This window comes from Lepidochelys olivacea (assembly GCF_965140295.1).
Source record: "Lepidochelys olivacea isolate rLepOli2 genome assembly, chromosome: 7".
In the NCBI taxonomy this organism is placed as follows: Eukaryota; Metazoa; Chordata; order Testudines; family Cheloniidae; genus Lepidochelys; species Lepidochelys olivacea.
In genome coordinates, this window is record NC_140417.1 from 56,084,482 (window position 1) to 56,105,053 (window position 20,572).

General features: G+C 48.5%; 2 protein-coding genes across 2 annotated transcripts in view; one reads left to right on the forward strand and one right to left on the reverse strand.

The window, feature by feature from the left end:
• Window positions 1–20,572, reverse strand: part of FBXL15 (F-box and leucine rich repeat protein 15) — a gene marked incomplete at its 3' end in the record, with an annotated part of 30,994 nt that overhangs the window by 6,622 nt on the left and 3,800 nt on the right. The window lies entirely within an intron of this gene.
• On the forward strand, window positions 349–20,540 carry CUEDC2 (CUE domain containing 2). Its single transcript, XM_084633238.1, has 9 exons — window positions 349–490; window positions 11,157–11,248; window positions 12,403–12,546; window positions 13,068–13,129; window positions 14,639–14,772; window positions 16,051–16,224; window positions 16,626–16,687; window positions 18,171–18,231; window positions 18,696–20,540. Exons 2-9 carry the CDS (start codon window positions 11,175–11,177, stop codon window positions 18,840–18,842), a joined length of 858 nt encoding a protein of 285 aa, XP_084489364.1. The 5' UTR covers window positions 349–490; window positions 11,157–11,174; the 3' UTR covers window positions 18,843–20,540.

Here is a 20,572-nt window from a genome sequence, read left to right on the forward strand (position 1 = left end):
GCCCCAGCCCGGAGCCCCCTCCCGCACCCCAAACCTCTCAGCTCCAGCCCGCATCCCAACCCCCTGCCCATGCCCAGTGAAAGTGAGTGGGGGTGGGGGAGGGGGGGAAGGGGCGGGGCAGGGGGCGGGGCAAGGGCGTTCGGTTTTGTGCCAGTAGAAAGTGGCAACCCTCGGGGGACTGCGGGGGCACAGGTGGTGGGAGGAGCACTGGGGCGCGTGGCAGGGGTGGCCCCATTGGCTCCAGGCCAAGCAGCGACAGGGGACAGCCAGGCGCCCTAGCTCGACTGTACAAAGCCTCTGCAGCCGGCTTGGAAAGTCCCTCCTGCCCACAATAAAGATGGCGGCGCAGGAGCCCGGCTGGGCGGGAGCTGCTCTAGCCTCCCGCTCCCAACTCTATGGCGGAGGGAGTCAGCTGTTGCTTTCAACCTGACTGCGCGGGACCTGGCCCGGAGGCAGCGCGAGGCCGCGGCGGGGACGCGCAGGAGGCCAGGTGACGCCCCTCCCCCGCCCGCCTGTCTGTGGCCGCGTTCCCCAGCCGCCTGCGTCTGCCCGGCTGGGCTCCCGGGGGGCGGCGGGAGCGCGTCCGTGTGTCTGTCCCGGGGGGCGGCGGGAGCGCGTCCGTGTGTCTGTCCACAGGGGCCCCTGGGTGCAGCTTGGGGGGCCGGCCCTTGTGCCCCAGCCACCCGCGTGCAATGAGCGCCCGCCCAGAGCCGCCCACGGGGGCCGGGGGCTGCAGGGAGTGGCGGGGGCAGCAGAAGCGCCGTGTGGGGGCGAAGTGCCAGGTCCGAGTGCCTTCCTTGGACCCGGCAGCCAGGCCGGAGCGCCCGGGTCAGACCGCGTGTCAGACACCCACAGACACGTGTGGAATGGCCAGGCCATAGCGCCATCCACGGGGTGCGGGATTCGCCCGTGGGGCCGCGCTGGCATAGCTGACGGCATCCGCACGGTACCTTTCTCTGCAGATCAAAGGTGTACTGAGACCAAGGCCACATGTAAGCAGCCTCTGATTTTGGGTGCCTTCGTTTTTTGGGTTGCCCAACTTGATGCACCTTTGCCCGACTTCTAGAAATGCTGAGAATTCAGCCAAAGTCATTAGGAACTGTGGAGCTGTGACTGCTGAGCCGGGCCCTTCTGAAAATCAGCCTCAAAGTGTCTAAATTTAGACATCTAAAAATGGCAGCATTCAGGATAGGGGTTGCTTGCTGAAAACCTGTCCCCCTCCTGACCTAGCAAGGGCAATGTAGCAAGTCAGTGGCAGAGCCAGAAACACAGCCCAGTCCTGACTCTGACCACTAAAATGCTGCCTGCATCCCCAAGCCTCCTTGATGTGGTTCTATCTCCATGGTTCCCAATTCCCCTTGGTGGGGATTGTGTACACAGCAGCTGCAGAGGTTCCCATAACATCACACCAGTCTGCCAAGCCCTGAGAGAACTGTATAGCCCTGCTTGCTTTTGTGTGTGGTTTTATTTGACAGCTGTCACATGACATTTACAAAAAAAATATATCCAACTATAATAAAAATCAAATGTGCCTTTGTGTTCAATCCTCTTCCATGTTTGTGTTGTTGTTTTTTTTCTTTTGCTGGTGATAGCTTGGGTTTCTTGGTAATGGATCTGGGAAGACGTGTGTGAGATGGGGGAGTTAAACTCTAGATTTTTGTATTTTAGTTTGACTTCCAGACACTTAATAATAGTGGGATTGTGATATTCGAATTCTCCTGACTTACAATTATACAACTATCTAGAGTTCTTGTTCATGCTCCTGGCCTCTTGGCTAACATACTATAAAAGCAAATGGGACAGGGGGTCTTGAAAAGTGACACAGCTGTAGCAAATTCATTACAAAAGTTATGATTAGTTTAGGTACAATATTTGCTTTTTTCTAGTCCCAGTTTGTTTTTGTAGCACCCAGATGTATGGAGATAGCTGCTATTTAAAAAAAGAAAAGGAGTACTAGTGGCACCTTAGAGACTAACCAATTTATGAGCTACAGCTCACGAAAGCTTATGCTCAAATAAATTGGATAGTCTCTAAGGTGCCACAAGTACTCCTTTTCTTTTTGCGAATACAGACTAACACGGCTGTTACTCTGAAACCTGCTATTTAAACAACTTACTTTTTAAAACAGCATTAAATGAGGAAATAAGGTACTCCATGTTGTGTGTCACGCTGAGATGACAACATAACAACACTTATTAGCACTTGTTCAAAGTGTTTTATAAACATTAGCTAATCCTCATAACTCCTTGTGAGGTAGGTAACTGAACATTATCCCCATGTTACACAAGGGGAAACTGAATCAAAGAGATTAAATGACTTTCCCAAGGTCACACAGCCAGTCTGTGTCAGAACTGGGATTACAGCTCAGGACTGTTTTTAACAATCAACCTATTATTCGGGTGGTTTAATACTTTGCTTTTGAGGCCCATGCTGAAAATGCAAAGGTGCTGTTCAGCCTCCATCCTCTGGTGTCTTACTGCTTTAATAAGACACACAAGTAATGTTTCATAGCTATAGCTGAGACCACAGCTCCTTTTGCTGGTTAGGAATAGGATTTTGTTGTATTTATTATACACTCAAGGTCCTGTCCAGTCCTCCAATTCTATGGTTTTTCAAGCAAACACCACAGAAATGTAGAACTTGAGAAATGTTGCCACAAAATTCCAAGGCTACTACGCCTATTAACATATTCAGCTTAATATTTTACATTTATATAGTACCTTTCATCCTGAAGGATATTGTAGTGTCCTTTGCAATAGAGAAGAAAAATCATAATTAATATAAAGGAAATTCTTTTAGACTACTACATAGATTCCTTGTCTCTTGCTCCTAAACTACACATTCTGTGCTTCCCACACTAGGTCTTCCTAATTCTTGGCTTGGGCTAAACAGTCCTAGAATGAACTGCTGACTATACAACAGGTACCAAAAGGCCTTACAAAGCCTAGCTATGATCCTGTAGTCCTTACTCAGGCAAAACTACCATTCATGTAAATGTGAGCTTTGCCTAGGTAAGGGCTGCAAGATAGGCCTCTGTATACATACAGCACTACTGAAGTGCAGCCATCTCTGGAGAGGAGAGTTGCAGCTATCCAATGCACAGCATGCTGTGTGACAATAGGAGGGGAGGGAAAATTCTGGCCATTGACAAATGTACTGTGTGTTGTATTAATTAGAAGTATCAGGCTGGAGGGTATTGGGTTGTTGATAGAAGCCTGATTTTACTGTTGCAACACTATACAGTTAATTGTGTTACGTGTACAAGAACCCTGACCGGCTCTCCCATAGCAACCACACCATAAAAGTCCTTCAGACGCTTGTTATGCACAGAACAACAAAAACCAAAGCATAATCATTAAAATACTGGAACTCTAAATATCCTGGAGGCTATTCATTGTGGAAAGTTTTCTTTTAAGTTTAACAAAGTGTTTCAGAGAGTAAATTGTTTGTTAGAGAGAGTCTGTTGCTTGTATTGAAAGTTCCGGGGGTGGGGGGGGAGAACAGTGTGAGTCGGTTTGCTGTTGGATTGTAGCTAGGGAGCTGTTGTTGAAAAATGTTCCTTTTTTCGTTTTGGTTGGTTAGGTTTTGGGAGGAGTTGTTTGTTTTAAGACAGGCAATGCACAAGAAGGGGGGAAAAAAGAACAAAAGAGGAAAATATAGCTGCTGTCTCTAATGCCTGTTGTTGTTCCATTGAAGGGCAGCTTTTGCCCTTTAGTTTCAGCAAGACTCCAGCCCACTCTGTAGGGCTCATCACAGCATCTATCCTTACAAAAAATGCTGGAGGATCTTTAATGTTCATGTAGAGCAGACAAGGCTTGTTTGGGTTGTTTTTTGTTTTTTGTTTTTTTTTAAGGTCTCATCTGAAAGATCCACAGGCTGTAAAGTGCATGGGACTCAGTGTATCTACTACAGCAGGATAAAAGATAAGAAGCTTCCACTGGGATTTGATCCTATGTTTCCAGAGCAGAGATATTTGAAAGATGAAGCTTAAATAATTTATACAATTGTAGATGTGCCATCTTTAGCTCTCTAGTTAATATAAAGGGCTCTAGCTTTGGCATGGATCTCTGCACCAGCAGGAAAAAAAAGGTGTGTTGTATGTGAGAGAACATTTTTGTCCTGCCTGTAAGTGAAATTCTTGTAGTCCAGCAACAGACTCATGGGCCTGCTACCCCTAAAGTAACCGGTACTAAGAGAAACTGGAAAAAAATCAGAATTTGGGGATAATTCCACCTCCAGAATGTGTGTGTTAGTCAAGAAGTTTCCAGGATAAAATGAAACTAGATATTTCCATTAGTACTGTACCATGATAATCATACCACAACTATAGGAGAGTGTTTTCTGGAGCTCCATTGCAAAGACCCAGCATGTAGGTCATGTAAGGGGGAGGGAAAACTCCTTCTGTTCATGTAGGTACAGCAGAGAACGGATGTGGGTAGCACTGACCATGACAGTTTATGGGTACGTCTATACAGGAAAAGCTGTGCATGAGTGAGCTTGAATCCAGCTGGTGTGGGTAACGATAGCAATGGAGACCATGCAGTACGGGCTTATCTGTGCCGGGCCTGCACTACCTGTGTTGGAGCCCACGCTGTGCTGTCTTTCACTGCTATTGTTACCCATGCTAGCTGGATTCAGGCTAGCTCAGGTAGGCTAGCCTGTGCACAGCTACTGCTTTGTAGATAAACCCTGAGATATTTAGGATGGTGTAATAACCTATTGAACCATAGCATCAAGAACACAGTGAGCAAAGGTATTTGATAGAGAAAGGAATAGATTTTCAAGTAGTCCCTTCACACCTTTTTCTAAATGACACCACTTTTCTCTCAGCCCAGTTTGAGAAATAGCTCTGACCAAATGAGTTTTGTGGAAACCAAATAAGCCGTCCATCCAATATGGCAACTTGAACCCATCCTGCCAGGATACCTGTATTCAGATAGTAAGCTCCCCTGAGCACACTGTTAGCACTTAAATAGGTTGGGTTTTATTTTATAAGACCCTCCAAAAGATGACAAGGAATTCCAGTGGCCTGAGATCTTCAGCTCTGACAGTGTAAAACTATAAGGTTGTAACCACAGCAAGGGGATGACACAATCACTTCTTCTAAAAGAACCAATCAAGGCAGAATGACAGCAATGCCATTTCTTGGCTATGCATGAAAGAAGAGCTATGTTTTTGGATAGGAAGCTAGGAAGAGTTCTCAGGCCCATTTTATAATGGTGAAAAATAATTAAGGAGTTCTGCATAGAGAGCTGAGCCAGCTAACACCCACCAAAGAGGTGGTTATGTTAAAATCCACACTGCAGTTGAGGCTGGAGGCTTGAAAGAATGATAGCATCATTTCAGTACAATTGTGTTTGCGCCCTGGGGAAAATTATTTCCCCTGCCTTTAGGGGATTATAAACTGCATTATAAAACTCATCCCCTGCAAAACTCTGCTTAAAAGATGAGATCTGGTAACAGAGCCCGCAGTTAATCCTCTCACGTCATAAACAGAAGAAGGTACGGCACCAAAGACCTTTCTGCTGTCCTGAGGTAAGGCATTCTGAAACTTCGATAACACAAAACAAAATTTGCAAGGATTAGTTTGATCTTGAAGAATCAGTTTCCAAATATTTTTCCATGGATTTTTATTTAGTTTTCTCTATTTCAGGAGAATAACTACAAACTAAATCTGATAGGCAGCAGAGCCTTCAGACTTCACAATCATTCCAGATGAATGTGCCACGTGAAAGGGAAGGACAGGTCTGAGATACAAGGTCCTGTTTCACTGGAAGAGAAATTCTGGATGGTCTGTGTACCTTAGAAGGAGGTGTGTCTCAGAGGCAGGTGCCTGGGTTGGTAGGTGTGCTTGTCCTCTTTCATTTTTCTGAGGGCTCAATGCTTGTGGTCTTACAGCCTTTAAATTAAAAACACATCTTTGCAGTTTGAATATAATGGCTTGGCTTTGTAATGAATAGGTTTATCTAAATATGGCTCTTGTTGATGGATATGGTAAAATACTATCCTGTTGACATGTCATTCTGAGACTTATAATTAAGAGACTAAGCCAACTGGCCCTCTCCCGCCCATACATAATATTCTGAAACCAGATGTTTTTCTGTCCACTAAATGGGGCGTGGGAGCCTGTGGAACCCACATACTTTCGTCATCTCCCTATTTGCTAATAAAATAACTGATGGAGTATTGTCTCTTCTGATCACACGAGCTAGGACTGCTCTGCTCTTGACATTGCATCTGAGGATAGTGTAATGAATCCACTGAGCTATAACAGGTCAGCAGAGGGCAGTGTGATGAATCTGCTATGGGAGAATCTGCTGCTGGCCTTCTAGTTCTAGAGTGGCAAATGCTGGATCAGCCAGTAAGGGAAGTTTCCAGCAGCTGGGAGGATGGTTGGAGATGTGGGGGAATAGTCACTAAGGCAGCAGCCGAGGGCGACCAAACTGGGGTTCCTGGAATTGCTTGTGCACAGTTTAAGAATAACCAGACTCGTGTAGATAAGAACATGCACATATAAACACACCCATCACACTATGCCTGACTCTGTAACCCCCATTTCTCTCCAGCAACGGAAACTAGCCTCCTGCAAGGCCGCTGAAATCACACGCTGCTCATCCGAGAGGCAGCCTTATCCTATCATGCCCCTCTCCAGAGGGGTTTCATAGAGAGAATGCTAGTTACATAGAGCGAATCGACTAGTTTATCGGCCTTCAACTAATAAGAAGCTGAGATGACCTCCAAACTTCAAAAGGCAGAATCCCATAAGGCCGTTGCTTTGACTAGATTAATCTGTTGAGTTTACTAAAGTAGTGATTTCCAGACTCCTGTGAGTTGGAAAAGAATGGACTCCAATGCTGGAGCAGCTAGTCCTACTGGGCCCAGGCATCTGGCAGTGGTGGAGACCTAGCCATGGAGCTAACTCAGTTACTTAAGTTGTCAGGCCTGTCATTTAAAAACCATCTTGCTATGAGGATGATCCAAGAACTAATGCTTCCTTACAAATTTCTTTGATGTCTTCTGCTGAGATGGATGCTCTGCATTCAGTTTGGGATCTGCTAATGACCTGGGAGTCAGGAGACCTGGGTTCTGGTTCCCAGTTCTGCCTGACATCATGAATGAACTTGGTCGAGTCACTTTACTACTTGATGACTTGGCTTCCCCATCTGTAAAATGATAATGACTACCATCACAGGGAAGTTGAGGCCTAACCAATGTCTGCGCATTGAAAGGTGTAGAAAAAGGAGTATTTTGTTAGTTGGTCTGAGACGTTCTTCACTTCTGTTTGCCATTTTCCTCTGTGGCAGGGAAGTTGAGGGCTATGGAGGACTCATTGAAAAGCACCCAGATTATCCAAACTCTGCCCATCCCCCGTTTGGCATGGAATGTCTCATGAATTTATCACAAAAGGGTTTCCTTTCTTCAGAGGCCTGTTAAAGGTGGGTTTCTCTGAGAACAAAATCTTAAATCTGGAGGTAAAAATGAAGTTTGGGGAGATGCTAAAATAGTCATTCTGAGAAAGCTGAGAAGGACTCTATGCACATTGACTGAAGCTTCTTTCTAATGTCTGTCTGTCTACCTACCATAAACGTTGGAAATTCCCTTTGTTTGGAAACCAACCTGGGTAATTCTGTAGGACAAAATCATTACAAACCGACATCTTCTCAGGAATTGTCAAAGGTTTGGGAAAGGGATTGTAAATGATCAGTTAGTAGTTGGTCTGAGCTGCAATACTCCAGTTGCTGATTTATTTATCCTTCTCTTCCTTTCCTCCCAGTCTGATGCTCCCCTGCAAGTGCTGTTGATTAAGGAGACAAGTGACTTTGCCAGTTCTATTGATCAGAATAAATTACTAGCAACTAATTTATGGACCTCGCAGAAGTGCCTTTGATGTGGTGGGCTGTGCTCTATTGTTCAGTAAATTGGGTTGTCAGAAAAAGTTATTGTTATGGTTATTGTTACATTTTATTGTTACAGTTCTCTCCCATAGCAGTATTGGCCAGCCTCACAGAAATGATGAAAATCTCTTCTCCTACCAGCAGAATGTCATGATGGGTCTGAGTAAGAGGGTGATGGACTCTCTCCCTACCAGTAGTGACTGTAAAAAGGACATCCCCAGTGCTCTATATTTATTGGCCATCCAGGCTTTCTGTAAAGGCTAATGACCTTTCTTGGACTTGCAAGCTCAGGGAATTTGCTAGTGACCAGCGATTGCAGGTTGGGCTTGGCATCTGCAGAACTGCTGCTTAGTACAGTCTCCCCAACAATGAGATTCTGAAGTCAGAATTTTGCTAGTAAATGGGTTGATGATGCTTGAGGCAGAAGAGAATCTAGCTTGCTCTTCAGTGGATATAAGCTGCAAGGTTGAGGATGGCAAACTGATTTTTGCCAGTCAACTAAGAAGATATGATTCATTTAAAAAAAAAAACACATGGGCAGCAAAGAGGTGTTTGTTTATGGTCAGCTTCCACACTGGAAGGATATGACATTTGCAGAAGCAAGAAAATTACTAGCAAAGAGTTGTCCTAAGCCGAAATGGAAAAGCCGTGCAACAAATAGACACAAATAGGGGTGGCATGTGGCTAGGCCTTCATGTTGGAGAGCTCTTATTAGGATACTTCCTTGCTTTTGTTTTATTGCAATGCTATGAAATGAAAATGTTCGTGTTGCGATTACTGTAAAGAAGCCTTTTTGGTTAATAATAATACTACATTTGTCTTGCTGGAGATGTCTTCCTTCTTCTGTTGTTTTTTGCAGGTATGTTGTTATTTATCTAGGTTCCCTTTTTGATGCCCCTCACTGTGAGCTTTCGAGCACCTCCAAAGAAGAATGATGTCAATGATACCTCATTATTACTTACCTATGGGAAAGAGTCAGGGAGGGGAGGGGTCTTTTAACTATTAAATTTAGAAAAATGGGAATACTGGCAGAACGCTGGAGTTGCAGAAGAGCTTGGGAGAACAAGTGGGTTTGGTCTTTAGCTCTTAAGAAATTGAAATTAGTGGTGGTTCTTATTCCAGCTGATAGTGAGTAGTGTAGCCTGGGTCCAGCTGCTGTGAAGTTCTGTCCACCAGGAGGAGTGTAGACGTTCTTCCCTGCATCCCACAACCCATTTAGTTTAAGAAAGAGAAGGATATGGAGTGACTGGGTCACAGTCTGTAAGTACACCGGACCCTCACTAGAATGCAGGATTTGGGATCCATGTGCGGGGACCGCGTTAAAATTAATTGCAATTAAAGTAATTAAATTTGGGATCCATAGCCGCGACCATGTTCCATGCAAATTCGCATTATATAGACGCGCGTTCTAGCGAGGGTCCGCTGTACCTAAGTGGGGAACAAAAATTTGATAAGAGAGGGCTTTTCAGTCTAGTAGCCAAAGGTCGAACATGATCCAGTGCTGGAAGTTGAAGCTAGACAAATTCAGATTGGAAAGAAGGTGTAAATTTTTAACAGTGAGGGTAATTAGCCCTTGGAATAACTTCCCATGGTCATGGTGAATTCTCCATCACTGACCACTTTTAAATCAAGGTTTGGTGTTTATCCAAAAGATCTGCTCTAGTTTAGCACTCTGGCCTGTGCTATGCAGGAAGGCAGGCTAAATGATCACAGTGGTCTTGGAGTCTATGAATCTCTCCCATTTGCCAGAGTTGTTTACTCTGCTCCCTGCTCCGCTGAGCACAGAATGCTGCTGTGATCGGTTCTAAACCCTGGCATAATCAACAGAGTACCTGCCAATGGGGCGCCACAGTCTGGTGTTCAGTGCGCTGGTGCAGGGGGTTCTGTGTCTGGAGATAAATTCCAGATGGCTCTTGCAGAATACACAGGAGCCCTGCTGTTCTCTGGCCAAGGGAGGGGGGCGGGCTCCAAAACTGTATTCACACATGAAAACAAAGCTTATAACCTGGCTGGAAGTGCGGCTCCCCACAGGGGCCCTGGAACCCAGTGTTGAGCACAATCGGGTAGCTGTTTGTATCTGGTTAGCTCTGGTAAAGTCCTCTCTTAGGAGATGTGTGCAGCCATGATTCCCATCGGAGCTGGTGCTCAGCACCTCACAGGGTTGCTCTCCTAGAGGCCTGTGCTGCCTAATTTAGGGTTTGGTCCTGCTCCCAATGAAGGGAGGTTCGCCACTGATGCGTGCTGGAAGTGTGATCATGCCTGTAGATTGTAAGCTCTTTGGGGTCATGCCCACGTCGCTCACCAGGAATCGTGATCCGTCCTCAAGTAGGCGTCTGTGTCTGTGTATGTAACTCAGCCCTGCAGTGAAATGTTCCTTGCAGTGAAAGGTTCCTTGCTGTGCCGTCAGCTGACATGTACCTCAAGAGGGAAGTTATGAGTGAGACAGCCCGTGGGATAGCATCTCTCCAGCGGGTTCAGACTGGACTCTGCTGCTAGCAGAGAGAGAGTGGGTGGACAGTGCAGTCCTGCCCTTGCTTGCGTGGGAGGTCTGTGATCCTTAGAACGCCCCTGCTCAGTTACTGTTATCAAATGTTCCCATTGTGGTCACATTCACCTACAGAACAGCTCCTTCAAAAAGCACAACAATGGGCTCCTGTTTGTGCAGGATTCTGCTGGCGCTGCCCTGCCTGACTGGGAGACCTTTGATATTTTGGCTGGCAGACTGGTTGGCTGTGCCCTGCCTGGTATTCCCTTGTGAAAGCCGCGATAGGCTGCCCTTTCACTGAAAGGCACTATCCTGTCTCCCACCCATTTACAAAGCCAGGCATCACTGAAAACACTGTTAGCTGGAAGATCCGTCTTCACCCTCAGTGAGCAAGCAACACCTGAAGCCTTCCTTCATTGGAGTCCATCCTGCCATCTGATTCCGCAACTCTGCAGCTTGACACGTGTTAGGATTTCTAGCTGTACTACACCTGCTGAGCGAGGGAGCTTTACTCTGCACTTGTGAAAGCCTTTGACACCAGTAGCAGAGAGAAGCTGTGAAACACAAGAGTGGTCTGACTGTGTTGGGCTGATATCTCTGGTGGCTCCTCATACTGCAGGTAACTCCTACGACAGTTCCCCAGGCCAATATGCCGGACCAGTGGAGTTCATGAATTGTTCTGATTGCATGAGCCTACATGGAGGTGTTGTGAATGTGAATGTTTTGGTCTCATTTTTGCTTCTGAAATTATATGTTTTTCCCCCCCCCACTTAAAGAAACCCATTTAAAGAGACATGGATCTTGAAAGAATCATTCGAGACTCTCTGACATGCTTCATCCAGTCCCACATCCCTGATGCTGATCTCAGGTATGTTCCAGCTCGTCTTTTGAATTTGGACTTTCTATTAGTTGCCCCTTTTATTAAACTCCAGGTCTGATATTCTAACCTCCATTTATTGTATTCTGCTGCCCCTCAATCCAGATCTCAGGGACGCATGTAATTTGTCCAAAGTCTGCTAGAGCCCTCGCGCCATCTGTAACTTGGCTACACTTGAAACTTCAAAGCGCTGCTGCGGGAGCGCTTTGAAGAGCGAGTGTGGCCACGCACCAGCACAGGGGGAGAGCTCTCCCAGCGTTCCTGGTACTCCATCTCCACGAGGGGATTAGCTTAGAGCACTGGGAGCGTGGCTCCCAGCGCTGGGGCACTGTTTACACTGGCGCTTTACAGCACTGTAACTTGCTGCGCTCAGGGGGGGTGTTTTTTCACACCCCTGAGCAAGAAAGTTGCGGTGCTGTAAAGTGTCAGTGTAGCCATAGCCTAATAGTGTTACCATTTAGTAGCTTCCAGTGAAACTAAGGAATAAGGTTATTAATGTCTTATGCAACAACACAGATCTAGCTAGCTCCTATCATCTTAAAGGCACCCCGAAGTGCTTTTCAAACAGCAGACTGATATACCAGTACACAGTTTATATTAACAAGAACTTTGCCCACTAATGAAATGCAGCCATCTCTAGGTTGGAATGCAGTGGCTGTTTTGCGGTAAGTGGCAGCCGTATGCAGGCTTAGGACAGGAAGTGAAGAAGAGTACTACATCCAGTAGATTGTTAACCTGAAATTCTATCTACAGAGTACAATTACCCTTGGAATCTGCCCAGAATACCAGAATTAACATTGTCACAAATGCTCAGGACCTTGCTCAGACATTGTAACTCCAACAGTACTGTCCTCCCTCCCCCAGCAGTGTACTGGGGTATTACTTTAGTGCTGACTGGGAAGGAAAATGGTCACAAATTAAACTGCACAAGTCATTTTCTGCAGCACCTCAGATTATCCCTGAAAATCTGCCCTACAACTATTGACCAGGTCCTATGTGCCTTCATTTGTGAGATTTGATCCAATCACAGCACAGGAAGCTGGCTAAGTGGGTCCTGTGACTGCAGCTGCACTACGTGGAAGGGCACTAGGGGGGTGAATACCTGTTAGCTCAACTCCCTAAGCTTGCATTCTCCTTGTCTCCAGCGGGATGGATGAAGTCTTCTTCTCCTACATCGCTAGTGTCCTGGAAGAACTAGGCTCACCAGAGTCGTCCGAGGAGAACTTTGATATGGACACGTTTGTGGAAATGATGGAGGCGTATATCCCTGGCTTTGCAGAAATCAACAGGTGTGTGCCTCTAATCATCTAGGACATACATGCCACGCTTCAAGAACTGGGTCTAAGTGTCTTAGTACCACAGAGCTCAGTTGTTGCATCAAGCAGCTCAGTGCTTTGGTTAAAGGATCTTCTGGTCCCCAAACCATGCAGTCGTGTACGGGGTCTTGCCTTTACTTGGGTACATGATGACGAATAGCAGTACAGATTGCAAGCCGGCCCCAGGTCTTCTGAGATCCCAGTTTGTTGTACTGGATTTACTATGGCACTAGCCTGCTGCATACACTGGCTTTACAGGGTCCATCTTTCTAGATCGGTGGCTCAGCAATATGGTTGTTTTGCATAGACTGAGTTGCATGTGCTCAGTGTAGAATTCCAGAAGCAGCTGTCTGCTGTTAGTGACTCTCTCAACTTCTGCCAAGTGTGTGGGGGACACTATACAGTGATTTCAGGGCGGGGGACTTGTTGGTACCTAGATCAGCAGGAGAAGCTTGTGCTCCCTATGCCATTCACACTGCGACTGTCTCTTGCAGCGGGAACATTTGTGAAATGATGTTTGCCCTCTCAGAAAGGCTCAGTGAAGCTCGCAACAAAGGTAAGTTGCACGGTGGACGCTCAGGCATGCAGAGATGAATCAAGGATGTGGTTTTAGTCTTAAGTTTCTCTGAGGGATGGGGAGCATCACAGAACAATGCATGATCTTGCCATTTAAGCTGGGATATTTAGGAGAGTCTCACAGGGACTCTGAATCACTTGACTTCTAACCAGATTAAGTCAGTCTTGACAGGAGCATGTGGGAGGGCTGGTAGGTTGGAATGCGCTTGTTTGTGGCTGAACTAGAGGCATTTGGGGGGGAAACCCACTTGAACACATCCCTGGGGTTGCTGGTGATCCCAACCACATATAAAGTGAATGCAGAGTAAGGGGAAGGTTCCCTCTACAGGACTATTGTTCCTGAGGTATATAGAGGGGTCTTGTGTATAGTTTGGAAACGGGATTGGACAGACCAGGTCAAATCCTCCTTCCAACGCCAGTAAGTTGGGGATTTCTCTCTGCATTCCTGTTAGCAGCATGGCTCAAGGGTTGCAAACCCAGACAGTCTCTTGTACATGATACTTAGCCTGAGAGAGTCAGCTGGATTCTCTGTCATTGGCGTCTGTAAATTGAGATGGGATGCCTTTCTAAAGGAACTGCTCTAACCCACCCAGGAGTTAGTGGCTGGCTGCAGGAATTGCTGGATGAGGGGTGAGACCCATCGCGGCAGAGGGGCCAGATTTTGTACAACCGAAGCCTCACTGGCATCTTTTCTGGAGCCAAAAGGCCCCACATAATAGAGCAGACTGCCCCGCCCTTATCATGCATACTGGGGAGCAGCCTACTGATAGTGTAACAATAATACATAGCATGGCTGCAGCACCCTTCAAGCTACAATCTCAGGGTGCCTCACATGCGCGGAGAAGCATCATCCCCACTTTACAGATGGGGAAACTGAGGCATATACCCTCTAAATGACTTCCTCTTATTACACACAGAGAGTCTGTGTTAGAGCTGGGAGAAAAGAAGCCAGGGATCCTGATTCTCAATCTGGTACATTAACCATCTTCCACACACATACCCCCAGTACAATGCTGGCTTCATCAAAGCAGCCTGACCACATTGCACACTGGGCCTCACACCATGCAGGAGCCTTGCCTATATGTAAATTAATTCCCAGACAACAACTGAGAGTATGTACCGGTCACTTAATAAAACACTCTACAGGGATGGTGTAATTTATCCCAACCCCAGCAATACAAACCCCAGAAATTCATTTAAAAGATCAAGGTGTCAGATAAAAGAAATCCAAACATATTAAGGTCTGGAAACACACAGTTAAGGCACCCAAACAACCTTAACTCTGCCCCACTGCAGGCTGTATGAACAAGGTGGCAGCCATACCTGATTGGCAGTAGTAGGAGAGCATTGGCTGGAAACCAATCATGGAGAAAGGAATTAGTGCTGGCATGCAGCACAGTAGCAACCTTGTCCTTCCCATAACGAAAGCTATAGGTAGCTGTAACCTTTACAGGGTTGTTCACAAATAAATATGCACTGTGTCTTTAAGGAAAGGTTTGCCAAAAGGCTGCAGAGAGTGCGAGCAGTGCCCCTGCTGAAGAGCTGAACCACAGCGATGAGCAGGGGGCAGGAGCTTCTGATGAGGGGAGGCTGCATATACCAGCAGAGGGAGCCATGGCTCAGGTACTGGGTTGTTGCCATAGAGAACTAGACACAGGACAGAGTTGCATGCCACAGGTTACCATACAGGGCTGGACATAATCTGGCTCTGTAGGTGTCTATGTGGTGCGGGTGGCCGGAAGCAATATTATCTCAAGATGTGACCTCAGCTTGTGATATGATGAGCAGGGTCTTGTCAGTACTGGGAGGGGAAACCTTCCAGGAAAACTCAAAGGTTGCCAGAAGTGGTGTGGGCAACTCCACAGCTCGTGCTCTTCCCTCTGAATCAGCACTGAACCAGTCCTGCAGCTGGGGGACACTGTGCTACTTTCTGGACGGGAGGTAGCAGAGCATCTGCCTGCTTGTAATTAAAGATCCCACGGGACTTTTCACAAAAGCCAAATATCGACTCTGACTGCTAAATTCTGCATCCCTAAATCCCCTCCCAAGTTTTAATTTCTTACATTCTCCATTTCCTGTTCTAAACCATTGTACAGCTTCCCCTTTCCACCTGACAGGTGGCTGCATTTCAGTGGTGGGTGCCGTGGTTCCTGAAGAAAGAGTTTGCAGAACTTGTTCCTAATGTTTGTACAGTGCTGGATCACCTCCGTCCCCTCTGTGCAATTCAGGGACAAGCCAGCGTTTACTCTCCAGGGCCCATCAGCCATGCTCCAGCTGTAGAAGAGCATTGCTCAGCTGGTATTCCCACTGTGAGCACTTCCCTGCACACCTGGTCCCATCCCTGCTCTTTCCCCCTGCACTGAGGCAAGAACATTCATACTGATGCCCTCGTCTTGCTCGGTGATTGTCACCATTTACCACTTGCTTTATAGAAACTGTCGTTACTGCACTTCAGCGTCTCTGCTGCCATAGTAGCATGCTGTGCTTAAACCCCTCCCCGCCCCCATTTGCTGCGACACCACACGGTGGGAGTGCCAGTTGTCAGGGCTACAGGTAAATGGGCCAGTTCCCAGAATCTCTCAGGGGGTGGATGTGCAGCATCACAGTAGGCAAATGAGCCGACACCCAGAAGACCTACCTTGGGGGACTGCTAATCTGCTGGCAAGAAGTAGGCCAATAGTATCCAGACTCCTTGCTGCTGTGTGTGAGGGCAGAGCCTCCAAAGAGCTAAGCCTATAACTAGCTCCCCAGCTTCAGGGATGAGGTTTGCACCTGCCCGTGTGAGGAGACTTGGTTCTGCGGAAAAATATCTGGCTTACCGGAAACCAATTTTCCTGGCCGAAAGTGCCCAGCCCTTTGCTGCCCTCCAGAGTCAGCCCAGGTCTGTCTTACCCTGACCAGGGAGCAGAAGGTGACCCGAAGGACGGGGTGGAGCTGCTCCTGGAGATGTTCCCAGCCTGCACCCTCAGCCAGGCTCAGAAGGCACTAACCATGGCACTGGGAAATCTGGACGAGGCGGTGCAATTACTGGTGGAGGAGAAGGTGGAACCTGGCCCAGGGGGTGCGAACGTGAAGGTATTGTGGCCCTGGCAGCAGCACCGGGGGGGACTGGAGGAACCGGTGTCCACAAATACAGCAGGGCATCACACCAAGATGAAACATAGTTCATTACCTCTGAAAGTGGCTGTGGGGATCTTCCATGTCCCCATAGCAAATGGAAGAGGCCAGCAGGTCCTCACCCTGTGAGCAGAGCAGTGAGATCCCACTGAGCTGGCTCCTTCCCCAGGGATTCCAGGTACAGGCTGTCCAGCCTGCTGGGCTGCTACGAGAGAGGTTGTGCCCTATGCATTCTCCCCTAACGCTGACTGGCCACCATCCGGGGTAGCTTCTCCACACGGGGACTAGCTAACAGGATGGAACTGGACAGCTGATGACTTTGTAGCTCACGCACATCCTTTCCTACTCTCTAATCCCAGGAGACAGCAAGGCCCTGCCGAGTGCCCAAACAAGACGACCTCAAACAATTTATCTTACAGAAGTAAGTACCAAGCAGCGAGGATCTGCTCATGTCCTTGTTAGTGGCAAGAACGGGCTCTGATGAGGGGCTTGGGGAAATAGTCACAAATGGAACTTGCCCACCCAGGCTACCCTGCCAAAGTGACCTATCCGAGAGCTTTGGTGTGTGCCACTCTGCAGTTGGGCCATTGGTAAGGGGAGGATCCTGGCATGCCTGGGCCATGGCTAATCTCAAAATGCAGGTCCAGTCAGAGAAGGGATGTGAACTCTGCTCGGGGTTTCCCTCTTGATTCTTACAACCACGTCTGGCTCAGACGAGCCTAAAGCCACTATCTGTAAGTGCTGAAGCTGCAGCCTGCACCTGCCCAGCTGGGATCTGCCCCTCCAGACTGGTTCTTTCTGCTTCCCTATGTCACCGCCAGTGATAAGTGACAGCTGGAATTCAGCTGGCGGGTGTGAGCAAGGCAGAACGGAACCCAGCTCACTCTCCCAGAGTAGTACTGTCTCCCAAGGGCTAACCTAGCTCCAGCTGATCTGACACAGGCTTGCTGTGATCGCGAGGGAGCAGCTGTGTTGAGTAAAAAGGTGCCATTTAGTCACATATGCTAACCTCACTTTAATGGTGGCTTTGCCAAGGTCCTTACAACACAACTCAAGCACAGTGAGCGAGAGCAGTCTTCTAGCTGGAAATACACAGGAGCAGCTATCCTAGCTCAGGGACAAAAGACCAAGGCTGGCTGTGCTGTCACATAGTTGTATTGGCTCTAGAGTGGCAAAAGGGAGTAAAGAACTCATCAGTGCAGTGAGCACGTACCTGTGCATCAGTCAAACATGGAGCGAGGTGACACTTTACCCCTCAAACAAAACCCTTTAGCAAAGGGCATGAAGTTTTGAAGGGAAGTCATCTCTGAAATGAGAGATGCAGCCACTTCAGCACTGTGCTACCAGGAACCCACCGCTGTGCATCTCAGTCGAGTCCTTCAGCTGCGTGGTGCTCAGAACATATCGTAGATGCTGCCTGCCCACAGAGATTGGAAAGTAGCAAACCTGCTTCCTAAAATAGACCAGAACTTGCCTCTTCCACCTCCAAGCAACTCTTGACAGGGCAAGGATTATGGCCCCAGATCCTCCAAGATATTTAGGTGCCTAACTGCCATTTAGGAGCTAGGCACTTAAATATCTTGGAGGATCTGGGCCTATTTGAGCAAACCATGTAGCCAGGCTGCCTTCAGGTACACTTCACATGGCCTGGGACGTCGCTTCAGGGTCCTTTAGCTGGCTGTGCAGATCCCACCCATTGAGAGGATAGCACCTCTGACGCTGTAGTACCTCCTCCCTCCCACTGTTAGTCCTGGGCTCATCCCCAGTGTTCCAGCTGGAAGTGGAGTGCAGCAGGTGTTGAGGTCACACTGAAAATGGGGCGGGGGATAAGGAAATGGGATGTGAGTAGCCCATGATAGTGTTGTGTGTGTTGCAGCTTTCACTAATCCCTGACTGTGTTTCAGATACATGATGGTGGACAGCGAGGAGGACCAGAAAACACACAGGCCGGTGCCGCCAAAGGAGGTGAGGAGAGCCACGGTCGGTATGGCTATGAGAGTCTTTGGCTATAGCAGGGTCTAACTACAGGTTGGCAGCAGGGTGAATCTGCCACAGTTAAAGCCCCATTCACAGAGCCTTTGGCTGGAAGGAAGGGGGAACTGGTCCAGCCAAGAGAGGTGTAAGACTGGCAGCAGGAGCTGTCACTGTTTACCACTTCAGCCTAATGCTGTGCTTCCCCACGGGGGTGTATGTATACCCCCATGGCTCCATCTTGCTTTCCTACCAGTTATTTAACCAAGACTCACGCAGTGTTCTCCAGCCGCTGAGATCAGCTAGTCCTGCTCTTAAAGAACGTGTGAGACACCGAACCTAATGCTTTCAGTTGATGCTAATTCCACCTGCCCCGAAGACACACCCAAGCCTGCCCTGCAGACGCACCCAGGGCTCCCATCACTTTCCACTTCACATCAATTTCACTTCCTTCCTAGGCTCCCAAGAAACTGATCCGCTACATTGACAACCAGGTGGTGAGTACAAAGGGAGAAAGGTACAAAGACATTAAGAAGCCAGAGAGCGAGGAGATGAAGAGAACTTACATCAGCCTCAAGCCAGCCAAGAAATACAAATTCCACTGACGGACATTCCCTCCAAGGCATCTTCCTCTGTCTTGCTGGCTGAGGCATGGAGGGACAGACCAGGGAGGCAGGAAGGATGAGAGGGGCCTTCTATACTCCTCGGACTGGAACTAACCTACCACTAGGAGCCAGCATGCTGCTGTCAGCCTCTAATTATAGCATGATGTCCCAGAGAAGCCTGTTCAGCAACGCTGTTTGTGTAACCTTCCAAACTGTCCCTCCGCAGCCAGGAGCCAGCCGTCACTATGGCAAATTTGACTAACACAGCTGATGTGTGTCCTGGACCTCTCTGCCATTCCTTGCATGGGGATTTTTTATAGCTAATGTGTGGCTAGTGCAGTTCACAGCTGTCTTTTTAAATGTGTGTGCAATGGTGTTTCTGTTGATCGTGACTGTTAGTAAAGATGGCGTGAATTAGTGTGGAATTCAGCCAGAGTACATTTGCTCCTGGGAAGGGTCGCGCACCTGCAGCCCCTCACGGTTGGTTGGAGGCTTAAGCTGCATCTTTCTGTCTCTGCCGCACCCCCGCCCGAGGCATGAGATGGTGCCTGTAGACTGGCTACCTGCAGCTCCTTCAGCGTGTTGAATGCACAGTGATTGTAAGGGCTTAGGTTAGAAACTAGGCCTGGTATTGTGAGCTCCCCACATCTCTGCCAGCACACTTCCTGATGGCTCTGCAGCAGCCCGATAGGGCCAGCAGCTGAGGACACCCCTCCAGAGCCCTGCTATTTCAGGACTGGAACCTGAGTGGCAGCCACCAGCCCTGTGATGAGCAGGGGACACAGCCCAGGATGAAGGCTTGCTACACTTCTGACCAAACTCAGATGTGAACTGAGTTCCCCAGCAGTAAGTGGTATCTGCCCCCTGCTGTACAGAACCCCCAGGGGCCTTGCTCTTCTCCCTGCCCTAGCACTTGGGAATCAGGCCCCCCGCACTCCAGGGCTAGTGTCGCTTTCTCCTCCAGCCCACGCTTGGAGCTAGGGCTGTGATTCCCAGCTCTCATCGAGCCAGGTGCTAAAAACAGCAGCGTAGCTCGAGTAGCACACGCAGCAAGTGGTGGTACAGGCTAGCTGCCCCGGGTACGAAGCTGCCCAGACCCACAGCTGCCTGGTCAGGGTGACTAGCCTGTGCCACTGCTGTTGGGAGATGGCCCGCCGGTTTCTGACAAGGTCGTTCCAGTGCGCTGTAGCTATCACTGAGACTCCCTCCCCCCCAGCTCAGCAAGCCCTGTCCTGGCTGGGAGGAGAGCTCAGCACTTCCCCTTCGATAGGGCAGAGCTGGTCTGGTTTATTCAACAGTTCTGCAGCCAGTCCACGGCCATAGTCCCTGCACAGCATCTTGTTCTCTGTAAAGCCGATGCCCAGCACGCTGGATTTCGAGATTTTAAATATTGCTTAAATAATATATCCTGTTTACCAGCTGACCTGGCCCAGCCAGGGTGTGTTCAGCACCACGGCGTTGCTGAGAGCGCCTCTCACTTTTCACACCACTGCAAAGTGCTGCCGCTCCCCCCAGGAGGCAATGCGGGAGCCCTGTTACAAACACAGCCGTGGCTAAAGAGCACCAAGGTGGCGGGGGGTAGAGGGAGGTCAGAGAGCCCTATCAGGACCAGCCACACTGATGGGACTGACTGCTCCCTCTGAGTGTCTCAGCAGCAATTTCTTACAGCACCCTCCAGGAAGCAGAGGCCAGCTGGGCGCTCTCTCCCGCCTCAGCAGCAGCAGCAGCCG